The sequence below is a fragment of the Rattus norvegicus genome, chromosome 5 (genome assembly GCF_036323735.1).
Source record: "Rattus norvegicus strain BN/NHsdMcwi chromosome 5, GRCr8, whole genome shotgun sequence".
Lineage (NCBI taxonomy): Eukaryota > Metazoa > Chordata > Mammalia > Rodentia > Muridae > Rattus > Rattus norvegicus.
In genome coordinates, this window is record NC_086023.1 from 93235244 (window position 1) to 93252828 (window position 17585).

Genomic DNA, 17585 nt, shown 5'->3' on the forward strand with positions numbered 1-17585 from the left:
TAGAGTTAAGTTTTTGTAAATGAAGATATTTAGAATAAGTACCCTTCAGAAACTAGTTAAAATATTATAAACATACATTTTTATTTATTCTTAACCTTTTAGGTATGCTATACCTCCAGAGCATGGAAAGCGACTTGAAAGACTAGCCCAAGGTAAAACTTGCTTCCAATTCATTACCTTGTAGGCCTTGTGGTTTGAAGTAGTTCAGCAGTTCATTAACTCTATGTATATCTTCTTTAAACTGCTAGCTTCTAAATGTCACCCTAATTAAACAATACTATTCATTTTCACATTAATAGGTAATGTTTCTTGTTGTATAGTCTTTATAATGACTTTAGCTGACTGCTTAATATTTCACTGGGCAGTTGGTATGTCAATATATTGTGCCTATTCTTAACTTTCTTTTCTTTCTTAAACACTGTTGAACTTTATCTTGTTTGCTAGCTACCCTTCCTCCAAGGATGTCAACTGGACACGAACTATTTGTAATAACAATTAGAGTTGAGTTTTGAGTGATAACTGGTAACAAGCATTTTCCTTTATCAGGATTCACTGTTGAATGAGTAAAGCACTTTGCTAAGGCATTGATATATATTATGTCATGGTTGCCTTTTATAAAATGATGAAGGAAGTTTTCCTTCTATGTACCATACATTGACTTAAAAATGAAATGAGGGCTGGAGAGATGGCTTAATGGTTAAGTACACTGATTGTTTTTCCAGATGTCCTAAGTTCAGTTCCCTGCACCTGCATGTTATCTCATAACTTCTATAACTTTAGTCTCATGGAGTCTGATACCTTCTTCTATTATGCAGATGAACCTGAAGCCAATCAAACAAACAAACAATATCAAAAAACAAAAACCATATGTATACAGTACATAAACAAATAAATCTTTAGGGCTGGAGAAATGGCTCAGTGGTAAGAGTACTGACTTCTCTTTCAGAGGTCCTGAGTTTAGTTCTCAGCAACCACATGGTAGCTTATAACAATCTTTAATAGGATCTGTTGCCCTCTTCTGGTATGTCCGAAAGCAGCGACAGTGTACTCATATCTATATAAAATTAAATAAAAAAAATGAAATGAGGACATTGAAAAGCCTCATTTATTTGACAGTTTGGTCAGAAATTATTAATGGTATCTATAATTTATCCCCTTTCCCAAATTATAGGAAACTATTAGAAGTAGTAGTTATGGGCTGGAGAGATGACTCAGTCGTTAAGAGCACTGACTACTCTTCCAGAGGTCCTGAGTTGAAATCTCAGCAACCACATTGTGGCTCACAACCATCTGTATTAAGATTTGATGTCCTCTTCTCGTGTCTGAAGACAGCTACAGTGTAATCATATATAATAAATAAATAAATCTTAAAAAAAAAGTAGTTACAGGATCACCTTTGTAAGACGTGGTGTTACACGTTTGGCAGGACACTGTTCATTTTTGAACTATGTATTATACTCCCATAATAATAGTAGTTTAATTGTGAATGTGAATTTAAGGATTATTTTCAGGAATACTAAAGTTATTGAATACTGCTTTGGGTAACAGATTAGAGCAGAGAGATGATGATTATCATGTATTTAGAATGTATAAGTAATGAATTTTGTATTAAAACTAAATGTTGAGCTATTCTTTTTTGTAGTAAGTATTCAATATTTAAATTAACCTCATCACTAAAGAACTTTAAGAGGAACTAATGTCAGCTTTGTGGTACAGGGTCAAACACTGAGGTTTATCATGTGAACTATGATAGATGATGTATAGGGAGTTAAAGGAGCAAGTTTTTAATCACTGAACAGAGAACTGAAACTATTTATAGTAGTATTTTGAGAAAGGAAACAAATGGTAAAGTCCTATAAGGTAGTGAAAGATTTGTATCTGTTGTGTTGGTACCAGCCAGATAATTACAATGATAAAATAATGCAGTACATATGATAGAACATTATAGACTGTCTACATCAAAGTTGCATGTGAAACATAAAATGGAAAGCATTATCTTGCCTGTTCACCGGAATCATTCTCGTCACCTTTTATGCACGAGTGCATTTATCTTTGATTTCTAATGAGATCTTGATTGATTGTGGCACCTATGAATATTTTATCAGAAAGCTGTAAGGCCTGTATTTGGCACCTATGAATATTTTATCTGAAAGCTGTAAGGCCTGTATTTAACAAAGCCAGTAATTTGAATTTGCCTTTGTGTTGCTTTTTTCATTTTTTAAAATTTGTGTGTGTGTGTGTGTGTGTGTTTGTGTGTGTTTGTGTGTCTGTGTGTATGTGTATGATTATAGGTGTAGAACACTACTTTCCTTCAGGAGTTTTCCAATTTGAGTAAATTATAATGTTTTCCCATTGCTCATGTCCCAATTACAAATCCACCTCAGAAGCACATTAACGGACACTTTTTCTTCAGTGAGTTTAATTAAAATTTAATGCATATAGTGCTGCAGAAAGTTACAGATTTGGAAAGCTTGACAGATCTATTTGAATATTATTATTAGAATCATTGGATGTGTATTGAAATTGGAGACCAGCTAGAGTTGGGTGCTTTCTTTTCTTCCTAGGTAGGACTTAGGGCATTTTACTGTGCATACTTAATCATTATACTGGTATAGCATTTACTTCCTATGCACTAAAGCTTTATTTAGTGTTTATATTTTATGATTATTAATCATCCTTAGATTATAGTGGAAATGACCCCACATGGCAAAGTTGCATTTTTATTTGTATTGATCTTGTAAAGAATGATAATATTTACTTCCCAATGTCTCTATAGAGAACTGATTTTGTGAACTCTCCCTCTTTCTGTCCCATTTCTATTTTTAAACATACATAGATGCTTACCCAGAATGTACTTAATAAAAAAAGATTTATTTTTAAAAAATTAAATCATGTGCTTGTCTGTCTGTGTGCTATATGTGTAAGTCAGTGAAGATACCTCTGGAAATTGGAAAAGGCCATCAGCTTGCCTGTAGCTTACGTTACAGTTGTGGGCCTCCTCAGATTGTGCTAAGAACTGGACTCGGGTCCTGAAAGAACACTACAGGCTTTGAACTGCTGAGCCAACTGTTTAGCTTACAAGTTTTTTCTACTAAGTTATACTTTGAATTCCTTTGTCTATACTAGCTATTTACCATCTCTATCATCTATCTATCTACCTATTTATCTCTCTATCTCTATCTATCTGTCTGTCTATCTATCTATCTATCTATCTATCTATCTATCTATCTATCTATCTACCTATCTATCTATCTATCCTGTATCCTTACTTCCCACTGTAGCATAAACAAACATTTAAATTCTCTAAAAATTTTTGTGAATTTATTCTATAATATTATGATGGTTCAGGATTAATCATTTATGTCTCCCTTGTTGCCCACAGGCCCTGTGTGGCTGAGGATATCTGAATTCAATTTAACACAAAATTATAACATACTTTTTTTTTTATAACTGAGTATTAATGAATTTTCCATCAAAGTAACCTATTCTGAGTTGTGTGTAGAGCATCAGGGCAAGCTAGTTAAGTGTTGTGCTGGCACGTCCTCCCTTCATTTTAGATATGAGATTACATAGTACCTTTACTTCCCCCCGTAGTGTATGTGCATAATTTCTGGAGTCTTCTTGTTTCCTTGGGACCTGTCCTCTTTTACTTTCCTCTGCCTTCTCTTTGTACTTCTCACTGTGACTTGTTTTCCACACTCTGGTAAGATGGCTCCTTGTTTGAAGGAGAAAGTGCTGGATAAATCATCAAACACGCTGGTTTTCATTCTCCTCTCCCCGTCTCACCAAGGTGGTGGCAGCATGCCTCAGCTAGATTGAAAGCGGTGATGGATAAAATCATCCCTGAACTAAAGTATAATACACTGCTGAGTGAACATTTAATACATTGTTGAATAAAGAATTTCCTTAATGTTTAGCTTCCTCTCTTCAAAGCTCCCCAAAATAGGCTTGTAAGACAAGTTTCTCATCATTTGTGTTACGTTGACTCAGATACAACTTCTTTTTTTAAAAAATAAGATTTTATTTATGTGTATGTATGCTTGAATATATGTGTGTTTGTGCACCATGTGTCTTCCTTGTGCCGTGGAGGTCAGATGATGGCATCAGATCTTCTGGGACTTGAGTCACAGGTGGTTGTGAACCATCATGTTGGAGCTGGGAAACAAACCTGGGTCCTCTGCAAGAGCAGCAAGTGCTCTAAACAGTTTATCCCTCTCTGTAGCCTCTAAAATATTATTTCTAATTGACATATAGTAATTTTGAATGTTTTTATAGTACAGTATGACAATTTCAAATACTTATACCATGCTCAGAAGGGAGCTCTGTCATTTAAAAGATACATCATTACCTCATGTTAGACATATTAAAATCCTGTCTGTGATTTAAAATAATTTAAATAATTGTTGCCAAATATAGTTATTGTAAGATATTGCAAGGTAGTAGTTGTTCCTGTGAAATTAACTGGAAGGCAACCAGAAGTTAGGGAAGAGTTTGGTGCATATGGTGTCTCGGGCTTTTGGGAACCACAGTGCTTTCAGAATGGTTAGTTCTCAGAGTCTCCACTGAGGATTTGTTTAGTACAGCTGTTCTCAATCTCACTTTCCACTTGAACAGTAAGTTATTATATATTAGGCAACTGCATTTCAAATATGTGCTGAATTGAAATTCTTAAAATTAGTGATTTTTTTTTATTCATAAATGTAATTCTTGGTAAATATTTTTGAAAAGACCAACCTTTTTGACATACCAGTTTTTAAGGATTATGGCTTGGACTGATTTTTAGTAAGAGTTATAAGAACATTAGAATTCAAGTGTATTTTAAAAACTATGTGAAATGTTATCTTGACTGACACTATATTTATTGTTGATCTTTAGGCTTTTTCCCCAGCAGCTCCCAAGGCTGTGATGCATTCCTCCGCCACAAGATGACACTGATTTCCCCCTCAGTGCTGAAGAAGTATGGCATTCCCTTTGACAAGGTTTGTTTCTGTTTGACTTTCACAAGTAGATGTTTCATTTTGTGGAATTTGTATTTAAGAAGAATTTAAAGTGGCATACTATGTTATGAATTATTAAATAACATTATAACAGGTGAAGAGAAATTTAAGCTCATGTTCTATAACATCAATAATTAGTTTAAGTCTTAATTAAATATTTTATTTTAAAACATGTTCACTCAAGTTTATATATATTTAAATTTTAGTTATAGTACTTAATACATAAATATATCTACCACTATTTCTTTATGTCTAGATATGTCACTATTCCCATCATCACTTTTCCCTCCAAATATAATGTCCTTTCTTTTCATTCTTGTTTGTGAACTCAGAGTCTACTTAGTAATACTTATATGTGCATGGCTATAGAACTATGTACTGGAGTATGGATAGATTCTCAGAAGCCACAGTTAACAGAAACAGAAACACGTAGATATCAGTTGCCAGTGGCCTGTGGTAGAACTTCAGATCTCCACCTCCATCCATACTAATTTGGTGGCCTGCTTGATGGTGTACAGTTCTTGTATGTCCCATTACAGCTGCTCTGGGTGACCTCACTCTGGGTGATCTTTTTCCAGCTCTATTTGCCTACAAATTGAATAACTTCACTTTTTGTAATAGATAAGTAATAAATGTATGGCATTTTTATTATCTATACACAGTTGATAGACAGCTGGCCTGTTTCCAGTTTCTGACTATTATGATTAGAGCAGCAAAACACAATTGAGCAGGTTATCTGTGTAGTAGGTCATACGATGTTTGGTTATCTGCCTAATAATGCTATAGCTGTGTCTTGAGGTAGATCTAGGCCCAGCTTCCTGAGGAACTACTACACTTAGTTCCACAGTGGCTTACAAGTTTGCACTCCTACCAACAATGATTAAGTGTTTCCCTTCCTCTGAATCCTTTGGTCTTGGAGTACAAAACCTTTGGTCTTGGAGTACAAAAGGGAACTTAAAAACATTCCTTCTTCCAGCCTTTGTTGGGAAGAGTTAGATGGATGCACAGAATTCTTTCCTGTGCTTCAGATTCAATGCAACCTCAGTGTTCACTGGCGTTGTTGACTTTTGTGGCTTTAACTTCCAAAACAGTGAGATACTAATAATTAATTTTTGATAATAGGACTCTGTGTTGGAATTGTGTTCACTTCTGTTTTCCACCTTCATTTGATTTGATGTAGGACATATGTATAATAACATAATGTTCCTCAAATACTTTATTCTGTGATGTCATAGGAGCTGTTGACAGATAGTGGTTGTAGAATAATATCTGTTAGGCTCCCTTCTGGTTTTTTTTTTTCTTATGATTATTGATGCAAATTTACTCAATGTAATTCTCACATACCAAATCCAAGAACATATTACAACCTTCATTCACCATGATCAAGTAGGCTTCATCCCAGGAATGCAAGGTTGTTTCAATATACAAAAATACATTAACATAATCGCTATATATACCAACTCAAAAAATCACATGATCATTTCAGTAGATACTGAAAAAAGCATTTGGAAAAAATACAATACCCCTTCATCTTAAAAGTATTGGAGACATCGTGAATACAAGGCCTATACCTAAATATGATAAAAGCAATATACAATAAACCAAAATCCAATATCAAACTAAATGGAGAGATACCTGAAGAAATAACTCTAAAATCAGGGACAAGACAAGGATGTCCATTCTTGTTATATCTAATCAATGTAGTTCTCAAAGTTCTAATTAGAACAATAAGCCAACAAAAGGTGATCACGGGGATACAACCTGACAGGAAGAAGTCAAGGTATCACTATTTTCAAATGCTTGTTCAAAGAACTGCACCGCTTCGAGTCCATTGCCATCCCACAAGAACTGGAAGCTCTACCACCCACTCCAGGACAGCAGAGATATGTATTCTTCCACAGTGAGATACCTTTTGTAGGATTTGACTTTTTCGATAACGCAATTATGATTGTTACATGAAACCAAGTTGAATTGTCTATTGGAATTATTTTGAGAATATCAACAATGTCAACCAACATGTTATTTTTCCTTCTATGTATCAACATATTATTTTTTCCCCCATCTTTATTAACTTGAGTATTTCTTATTTACATTTCGATTGTTATTCCCCTTCCCGGTTTCTGGGTCAACATCCCCCCAGTCGGTCTGCACTTCTTTGCTTCATCCATCTTGTCTAATTGGGTGGCTGTATATGTATGGGCCACATGTGGGGCAGGCTCTGAATGGGTGTTACTTCAGTCTCTGTTTTTTTTTTTTTTTTCTGCTTTTATTTTTTTTTTTAAATTTAGAGAATACTTTATTAGTTTTTGTAATCAAACCCACGTAGATAAGACCTTACATATTTAATACAGTGTGTTATCCCTGTACAAATGGAAAAAACTTAAGTTCAACATTTCTAGACCAATATGGCTGTTAATTTCTGTACAGTGCCAACTCAACACAGTAAACGGGGATACTTTTTTCCAAAGTTGACAGCACAGCTAAAGTTTCAAAAAATTCAAATTATATATCTGTATATATATATTTATATTTATATAAAAAGACCAATAATAGCAGTGTGTTATGCAGCAACAGCTTTTCCAGGTTCTGCAGTCATCTGAACAAAACTGTAGAGACATCCAGCACACTCCATTAAAAAAAAAAAAAGTAAAAAAACAAAACCCGAGAAAACAGCACAGTTCTGTTACTCTTGTGGTACCTGGCATCATTTTTTTTTTTTTTTTAAATTAGCTTCTCAATCATCATCTGGAAAGAAAACATTCTGAGCAACATCATTAAAAACAGCTCTGATAAAGCACAGTCACTACTACGTATCATAAAGCAGGTACAAGCTATTTTACATCCACAGAGGTATGATACAGTACTGTCCTACATCTATAATACTAGAGGATACAATTTAAAAGGCATTATTTGAGACTTGATTCTACTTTTCCAGCAGAGGGCCCAAAGGATGGTGTGACACAGCTTTGTAAAGAAACATACTCTAGACAGGATTTCCTTTCACTAGTGGCACAGTTCTAAGGATTCATTCTCTCCATGAATGTCAGCTAAAACCGTTATTAAAAAAATGAAATATCCCTAGAACAAAACCGTATAACCACCGGATTTACATGAAGATGACCTAGTGGAGACAAGCTGGACCTCACCTTACCAACAAGCTATCAAATCTGTTATGTTTAAACAGTGAGACCGCCAAGGAAGGAGATGCCAAGTAGTGCTTCAAAGCTTCGGACCACAATCAAACACAGCATCCTTTTCAACAGAAGCAGAAGCTCATCTGAATATGCTCAAGGATGCTGACATCAACATTTAATCATCTCCTCACTCATCCAGGAAGAAGGGGAAATCAGTTACTACTGTACTTTATTGTGTTCAACCAAATCACCATGTTACAAAAATAGCAAGCTGCCATAATAAAAAATAAGGCTCCTCTATCCAGCACCAGATAGCATCATTTTACTTTCAAGCCTAGAAATTGCACACTTGTATATAAACCAACCGAAGATGAGGATTGAGAGTTCATCTTGGTGGATTTTTCCTTTGATGAATATGAAGTGTCCTTCCTTATCTTTTTGATGACTTTTAATTGAAAATTCATTTTATTTGATATTAGAATGGCTACTCCAGCTTGCTTCTTCTGACCATTTGCTTGGAAAGTTGTTTTCCAGCCTTTCACTCTGAGGTAGTGTCTGTCTTTGTCTCTTAGGTGTGTTTCCTGTAGGCAGCAGAATGCAAGGTCCTCATTGCGTATCCAGTTTGTTAATCTATGTCTTTTTATTGGGGAGTTGAGGCCATTGATGTTGAGAGATATTAAGGAATAGTGATTATTGCTTCCTGTTATATTCATATTTGGATGTGAGTTTATGTTTGTGTGCTTTTCTTCTCTTTGTTTTGTTGCCAAGATGATTACTTTCTTGCTTCTTCTAGGGTATAGCTTGCCTCCTTATGTTGGGCTTTACCCTTTATTATCCTTTGTAGTGCTGGATTTGTAGAAAGATACTGTGTAAATTTCGTTTTGTCATGGAATATCTTGGTTTCTCCATCAATGTTAATTGAGAGTTTTGCAGGATACAGTAACCTGGGCTGGCATTTGTGTTCTCTTAGGGTCTGTATGACATCTGTCCAGGATCTTCTGGCCTTCATAGTTTCTGGCGAAAAGTCTGGTGTGATTCTGATAGGTCTGCCTTTATATGTTACTTGACCTTTTTCCCTTACTGCTTTTAATATTCTTTCTTTATTTTGTGCGTTTGGTGTTTTGACAATTATGTGACGGGAGGTGTTTCTTTTCTGGTCCAATCTATTTGGAGTTCTGTAGGCTTCTTGTATGCCTATGGGTATCTCTTTTTTTAGGTTAGGGAAGTTTTCTTCTATGATTTTGTTGAAGATATTTACTGGTCCTTTGAGCTGGGAGTCTTCACTCTCTTCTATACCTATTATCCTTAGGTTTGATCTTCTCATTGAGTCCTGGATTTCCTGTATGTTTTGGACCAGTAGCTTTTTCTGCTTTACATTATCTTTGACAGTTGAGTCAATGATTTCTATGGAATCTTCTGCTCCTGAGATTCTCTCTTCCATCTCTTGTATTCTGTTGGTGAAGCTTGTATCTACAGCTCCTTGTCTTTTCTTTTGATTTTCTATGTCCAAGGTTGTTTCCATGTGTTCTTTCTTGATTGCTTCTATTTCCATTTTTAATTCCTTCAACTGTTTGATTGTGTTTTCCTGGAATTCTTTCAGGGATTTTTGCGATTCCTCTCTGTAGGCTTCTACTTGTTCTCTAAGGGAGTTCTTTATGTCTTTCTTGAAGTCCTCCAGCATCATGATCAAATATGACTTTGAAAGTAGATCTTGCTTGTCTGGTGTGTTTGGATATTCCGTGTTTGCTTTGGTGGGAGAATTGGGCTCCGATGATGCCATGTAGACTTGGTTTCTGTTGCTTGGGTTCTTGCGCTTGCCTCTCACCATCAGATTATCTCTAGTGTTACTTTGTTCTGCTATTTCTGACCGTGGCTAGACTGTCTTATAAGCCTGTGTGTCAGGAGTGCTGTAGACCTGTTTTCCTGTTTTCTTTCAGCCAGTTATGGGGACAGAGTGTTCTGCTTTCGGGCGTGTAGTTTTTCCTCTCTACAGGTCTTCAGCTGTTCCTGTGGGCCTGTGTCTTGAGTTCACCAGGCAGGTTTCTTGCAGGGGAAAAGTTGGTCCTACCTGCGGCTCCAAGGCTCAAGTTTGCTCGTGGGGTACTGCCCAAGTCCTCTCCGCTGTGGCAGCAACCGGGAAGATCTGCGCTGCTCTTTCCGGGAGCCTCCGTGCACCAGGGTTCCAGATGACGTTTGGTGTTTTCCTCTGGCGTCTGGATGTGCACAGAGTGCAGTCTCTTCTGGTTTCCCAGGCGTGTCTGCCTCTCTGAAGGTTTAGCTCTCCCTCCCACGGGATTTGGGTGCAGAGAACTGTTTATCCGGTCTGTTTCCTTCAGGTTCCGGCGGTGTCTCAGGTGCAGGGGTCCTGCTGCTCCCGGGCCCTCCCCTACGGGAACCCAGAGGCCTTATACAGTTGCCTCTTGGGCCAGGGATGTGGGCCGGGGTGGGCAGTGTTGGTGGTTCCTCCGCTCTGCAGCCTCAGGAGTGCCCACCTGATCAGGCGGTGAGGTCTCTCTCCCACGGGGTTTGGGAGCAGAGAGCTGCTGCGGGCCGGGGATCCGCGGGTGTGTCCCTTCTGGTTTTTGTTACATTATTTTTAGAGTTTTACTTCACCTCTAATATAGAGATAATACTAATGATCAATGAGAATTATTCTAAGTATTAGATAAGATAATCTATGTAAAAGGTTTTATATTCTATTGTAAGATTATTATTTTAATAAAATTCCTTTTATATTTTATTGTTACAATTTTAATTAGATAAAATTACATCACTTTCCCCTTCCATTTTTCTCGTCGTCTCCTAGATTTTCTAGGAGACTTTCTTTTTCTAAGCCATTCCAGGTATATTCCCACTCTCAAATTGAGAGCCTCTTTTTCTTTGAACATTATTGTTACATACATATGTATATTTTTGCATAAATTTACAAATATATCTAGTTGAATCCATTTTTTGTTGTTTTTGTATATGTGATTTCAGGGTTGACGACTTTGTAATATCAAGTAGCCAATAAGGGGATTCATTTTCAGAAGAGACTAATTATTACTCCCTCTGCTTTCAGTCAGATGATACTTGTGGTTCTTAATCTTCTTAAAATATAATATAATTCAATACAATACAATACAATGCAATGCAATGCAATGCAATGCAATGCAATGCAATGCAATGCAATACAATACAATACAATACAATACAATACAAACAGAAGAACTCCTGAACTGCAAATCCCCAGTATCACTTTTATGCCCTCTTGTCCTCTTTGCCTATAATTGGATGAATAGGAATTTTAATAGTATACCACATATTATGTATGTTTTTATCCTTTTTAAGTTCTTGTCTCTCTGTGTCTGTCTGTCTGTCTGTCTGTCTGTCTCTCTCTCTCTCTCTCTCTCTTGGTTTTTCTTTTGTCAATATCTTACATTTTGTGTCTTGATAGTCTATCTTATGCTTGACTTATTCTGTTTTTAAAGCTTCTCCTCAATTTTCTAATCAAGACATTGAATGCTTGAATTCCATTTTCATTTTAGCTTTTGTTCTTTTCAGTGTTTCTACCTCTTTATTAAATTGTTTTTAAATCCTGATTATCTTTGTTACTTTGTTCACATATGTTTTTGTATTGGATATAACTCAAGGTCTTTTTGTTATCTTTTGGAGTTAAGTGAAGTATTTGTATATGCCATTGTAAAATTCTTTGTATTTTTAAATAAAGTTTACATTTGTTTATGATTTTCTTTTAAATTCTCTGTCTTGGGGTTTCTGTAAGACTAATGAATTTGATAAGAGACATAAAGTTTTGGCCATTCATGTTGTTTTTGTCTCTGGGAATTGAACAGGATATGTGAACTTTCTTTAGTGGGTTATATGTGATGATCTGGCTTTTCTTAAATTGGGCCAGTAATGTAGTTGCAGAACACTTCACAATCAATAACAAGGCCAAGGTGGAAGTTTTGGTTCAGTATACGCTTGTATATTTACTAAATATTTAAGTGCACATCTCTACATAATTCATTTATTTTGCAACATTTTAGAACTGAAACGTTAAGGGACTTTTTTCCTTTTGCTCAGTAACTTCAAACACAACATTGCTTGACCTTTGTTTCAGATGTTTTAGGGGAATCTTTGCCCAGTGAGAACTGAATGTGAATTTTTTTTAAATTTCTTTACAATTTTATAAGTTCTTACTTTACTTCTTATTTGTTTAAAAAACATATTAAAGAATAGTTGGTGTCTTTTCTAGATCGACAGTCTTGTTCCTATTATTATTTTGGTTCTCGTTTCATGTTGTTAAGTTATTGATTCTTTTGTCAACTGTGGTTGATGTTCAGGACTAGAAAATCACTGTAGATATTTTATGTTTGTTCTAATGGTAATCTTTTTATCCATATGTATATGCTCAATATTCTTAGTAGATCTACCATTCTTATATATTCTTATATATAGCATATCTGGAAAGAGCAATAATGATAAATAAAATATCACAAAAGAGAACATGGGTGCCAACAGCGAATCCTTTTTCTGTCTTGTATCTGCAGATGAGACGTTCACATTAAATTCTGTGATTGCTGACAATACAGATACTGTTTGTATTGTTGATGCCGGAGTTGGAAGTCAACTTCTTAGGCACTAGTGACCACTGAGCCGTAACAACCCCAGACTTCTGTTCTCTTAAAGTTGTGATAGTGTGATCATTTTACTTTTTTGTTTTGTTTTAAAAATTGAAAATTGAAATATGTACTAATCATTAAATGATTTGGAAAGTTATTAAACATTCTGTCTCTTCAAACTCCACAGATTACCCAGGAGGCTGGAGAGTTCATGATTACTTTTCCTTATGGGTATCATGCTGGTTTTAATCATGGTTTCAATTGTGCTGAGTCTACAAACTTTGCTACAGTCAGATGGATTGACTATGGAAAAGTTGCTAAATTGGTAAGTTTCTCCTGAAGAGTGAAGCATACATAGTACGTACATACTTGGACATGTGCATCACTAGTGTTCGTCATTCACATTGTGCCTCTCACTGTAGTAATTTTTGTCAGAATAGCTATATATTTACTTCTCATAAGATGAGTGGCTACTCATTACTGGATTTTTCTATTTTGAGATTGTTAACGGACAGTTTACTCTGACTGGATTTTTTTCTGTAGATGCTTGCTTTCTCTCTCAAAGTTACCATTTGTGTTTCCTGCAGCATTTTCTCTTGGCTGTGTGGTACTTCTCATTAAAGTTCAGTCTGTTAAATTTAGAACTGTTGGTGGTTGAGAAAGTATGGTAAAAAGAAATTATTAGGGCTTCTTAATAATTAAATTAAACTCTTTAGTAGTAACAATGTAAAACATTTTATATCTTAGTGTTAATCTTGGTATAAAGATTTGTTCGTAGTTTCAGTTTTAAAACTTTTAGAGCTATATTTGTTTTAGTTCACATAAATGTTAACATTAAACTTGTATAAAGTTGTATTTGTAGTTTTAGCATTAAAAAAACTGTTTTAGTTCATGTACTGTATATTTTCATTTTGTGTATGTAGTTTTTATTGAATTGCTTTCACCTTGAGGCACTAAAACAGAGCCATCTTCAAAACAATTGACATATTATCTTTCCTCTGGCTTTTTGGGAGAAGCAGATTGGGAGAGGGATAGGTCTTAAGGAAACTATTGCAAAGTATATGAAGGTGACACAGTCAGTGAAAAACTGATAAATAAAGCTTACAGGCCTTTAGCTACTTCATGGTACAAGTGAATGCTCATCCTATTCTGAGAAAAAATTGTATATAGGACCATTTCATGAAATTAGGGAAAAATCACTCTTAATTTACAGGTTTATTTAAGGTTGTATAACATTAAAATGTATAAAAAATTCTATTCTTTAGCAACTCAGGAGACATTTGAAAGAATTCTTGTTTAAAAGTTTGTTTTTAGTCTTTGATAGGGTCTATATTTATATAAATATATTATGTTTTGGTCATTTTTTCTTCTCTTACATCTTCTTCCCACTCCTACTGAATCCCATCTTTTTCCCAACAAGTTCCTCAACTATTTTTTATATTTCTGTTACTGTCTTGTCTAGTTTGTTAGCCTCATAGTTATTAGAGTTATATGAGAATGTTTGGGGGTTATTCACTCAAGCACAGGCAACTTTGCATGAGTACACTACTGAAAAAAATGATTAATGCCTGTTTCTGAGGGGTTGCTTACAAAGGCATAAAATTTAAGTAATTCCTACTATATCGTGTTATAGTCTTTCTAATGAGATATAGAACATTCATCATGTATAGCTTGGCCTGTAACTTTGTGCTTGCATTGAAGTGAAATGCTTTCTTCTGTGCTGAAATCATGCCATAAACATGAAGGTGTAATGTGATGTTATGTTTTACATCTTTAAATTTGGCAGACTATGTAAGTTATTGTAGATCTTCAGATCACCAGAAAAATGATTTAGTGCTTGTTTATTATAGATTTCAAAACTATTTGGCGGTATTGACCAAAATAAGACATTTCTTCCTTGTTTATAGCCATATGCAATGAGGTCATGTTTGTAGTAGGAGTGGATAGCCACCAGTGAGGAATTGTGAATATTGCTATGCCTTAGAACCTATAGCTGGCTGAGGTGTTATAGAAGCGGATCTAAGCCCAATATTCCTATTCTTGATAGATATATGTATATTCAGGAAAGTAATTTATTTTTCAACAAAATTAGAAAGTCCTCCTTACTTTAAAGGTTTGCTGTAAGGGGAGAAATCCTATGCATGTGAAAATCATTCATTATATCACTTATTTATTTGGTTTTGGGCACTTTATTTTATTAGGCACGTAATTATTGATACACACATTAGGCTAGCTAATTTAAAATGTTCCACATGTCCTACGTAGGTATTTTTCTCACCCTTCTCTTCCTCTTGGGCCAGATGTGGCTTTGCTGTCAGGATTTGGTTTAAGCGGTAGCTGAGAGCTTGTAGGTGGGGTAGATGTGGGCTTTTGAAACCTCAAAGCCAGTGACACACCTCTTAATCATTCCTTAATGCTGCCTACAAACGAGCATAAATTAGCAAATGATGAGTAAAAATTGAGAGTCTACTTTGCGTAGGTAACTGGTTTCTTCTTAAAAACAGGAACTTAACTTTTTAATAGACAATTTTGAAGGTTTCAATAGCCTATGAACTCTTCTCTTATTACCTTAGTATTATGATTTCTATTCTTAGTCAATTTTTTTTCTTATTCTAAAATGTGATGTGAGTTTCTTTTAGACTTTAATTGCTTTTGGTCCCTGTATTTGATATATGCAAGGTAGACCACCTTATTAATTTACAATATTGTATATATAGCTTTTTAACCATTTGAAATTGTGTTTTGGGCACAAATTATCTGTTTTGCTCATTACTGATACAATGTATGGGTTAGTTTGGATTGTAGTAAACCAGCTTTTAGCTTTGTGGATTCCTATAATTGTTTGCCTTATTATTTTATTTGTTCCTTTGAATTTTTTCTAAATGGTAGAGCTCATGACTTGTAGTTTTTGAGTAAAGCTTTTTGTTACTTTTGTAAACAGACTGCTATTCCTCACAGCTATGCAAAGAGTTGGAGCTCCTGCTTTCCTTTTCATGTGGGTTCAATGGAATGTAAAAATGTGTGATAAAAGTCTCTGATGTTTGTACATTTATGTAAGTCATTCATTCATATAATCTAAAACATGTAATTTCACATTATTCCAAATTTTTAATTTGATGTCGCAGAAAAGAATTATTGCAAACGATTATTTTTAGTAAAAAGCACCTAACCATTTTCTTTGTTAGGTGAGTCTTGATTATAAGCTATCAGGTTTGGTTAGTAGAGAAATCTGTCACTATGGTATGTGTCTTATGAAAGAGAGAAGGCTCCGTTTGCTGACACTGTGCTTGTTTCATGTTGATGCTGGTCTGCAGACCAGAGGTGAGAATAGAGGGTTCCAACAGTGCTTCTCTTGTCCCTTGATGCTTACCTTCTGCTTATAGTGATTTCTGAAGATACCTCTGAAATGTGGATGGAGAGGAGATTTATTGATTTCCACTGAAATGATTAGTGACCTGTAGGTATGCAGTGAAAGAAGAAAACTTCATTCTTAAGATCTGGCTTTGACTGATTAGAAGTACCATCCCATCATTGTTGTCAAACTAATTACCTGTTCCAAATTGCTATGAGTTTTTGGAGGTTTGATATTTAAGTTTTTAGATTTGGAAGCTATTTCAGAGTTTTTTTTTCTGAGTCTTTCTAGTGGGATGTTCTTTTCCACCGTGTTCCCTAAAACTCTAACTTTGCTGTGGACTGGACAGCAGTTCTGCCTGTAACTTAGTCTGATCATCCCTGCTTCCAAGAGGACCCTAGTGCTCTATGTTTTAGTTTGGATTTTATTGCTCTGAAAAGGCACCATGACGAAGGCAAATCATAAAGGTAAACACTTTATTGGGATTTACAATTTTAGACCTTTAGTCCATTATTATAGTGGCAGGGTGCATGGCATTATGCAGGCAGACATGGTGGTGAAGGAGCAGAGAGTTCAGTCTTGATTCACAAGCAGCAAGGAGAAGGCTCTTCTTCAGGCTGCCAGGGGGAGATCTTTTCTGCACTGAACAGAGCTGGAGCATAGACCCTCAAAGCCTACCCTTACAATGACACATTTTGTCCAAGGACGCGCCTATTCCAACAAGGACACATCTCCCTGTGGGCCAAGCATTCAGACACGAGTCTGTGGGGCCAAACCTATTCAAACTACCACAATTTACTTCCTTGATGTTTTGTTCCTTATTTCTTTCAGAACCATTTAGCAAATTTTTTCATTGACTTCCGTTTTAGGGTTTCATGGTTGAGAAGAGATACCATGGCCAGGGCAACTCTTATTAAAGGAAAATATTTAGTTGGGCCTGGTTTACAGTTTCAGAGATTCAGTCCATTATCATCATGGCAGGAAGCATGGCAGTGTGCAGGTAGTCATGGTGCTGGAGAAGCCACGAGTTTTGAATCTTGATCTGTAGGCAGCAGGACAGAACTATCTCCCACAGACAGCCAGGGTCTCTGATTCTATACTGGGCAGACTTTGAGCATAAGAGATCTCAAAGCCTGCCTACACAGTGATGTACTTCTTCCAACAAGGTAACACATATACCAATAAGGGCACACCTCCAAATAGTGCCAATCCCCATGGCTAAGCATTGAAACACATGAATCTATGGGGACAAACCTCTTTAAACCACCACATTCCACACCCTGGTCCGCATAGGCTTGGAGTTACAACATAATGCACAGTGGATATGGTACAACCTCAAAAGTCTCTATAGTCTTTCACAGTCTCAACAGTGTTTAAAAATTCAAAGTTAAAAGTCCCTACTGAGAATCATGCAATTTCTTAAATATAATCCCCTATAAAATAAAATAAAAAAGCAAATCACATACTTCCAACATCACATGATATACATTACCATTTC

At 35.6% G+C, this 17585-nt stretch overlaps 1 protein-coding gene across 12 annotated transcripts in view; it reads left to right on the forward strand.

The window, feature by feature from the left end:
• The window catches only part of Kdm4c (lysine demethylase 4C), a 206637-nt gene that overhangs the window by 88840 nt on the left and 100212 nt on the right, over positions 1-17585 (forward strand). For 9 of the 12 annotated variants that reach the window (XR_010066353.1, XM_063287361.1, XM_039109496.2 and 6 more), the window contains 3 exons: positions 103-152; positions 4876-4979; positions 12923-13060. Coding sequence is in view for 9 of the 12 variants with exons in the window: in XM_063287361.1 (XP_063143431.1) it covers positions 103-152; positions 4876-4979; positions 12923-13060 (292 nt within the window). In the remaining 3 variants the exon portion in view is untranslated. Of the gene's footprint in view, positions 1-102; positions 153-4875; positions 4980-8181; positions 8430-12922; positions 13061-13569; positions 16555-17585 lie in introns of those variants that run through there. The other 3 variants (XM_039109503.2, XM_063287362.1, XM_063287363.1) reach the window with 2 other exon arrangements.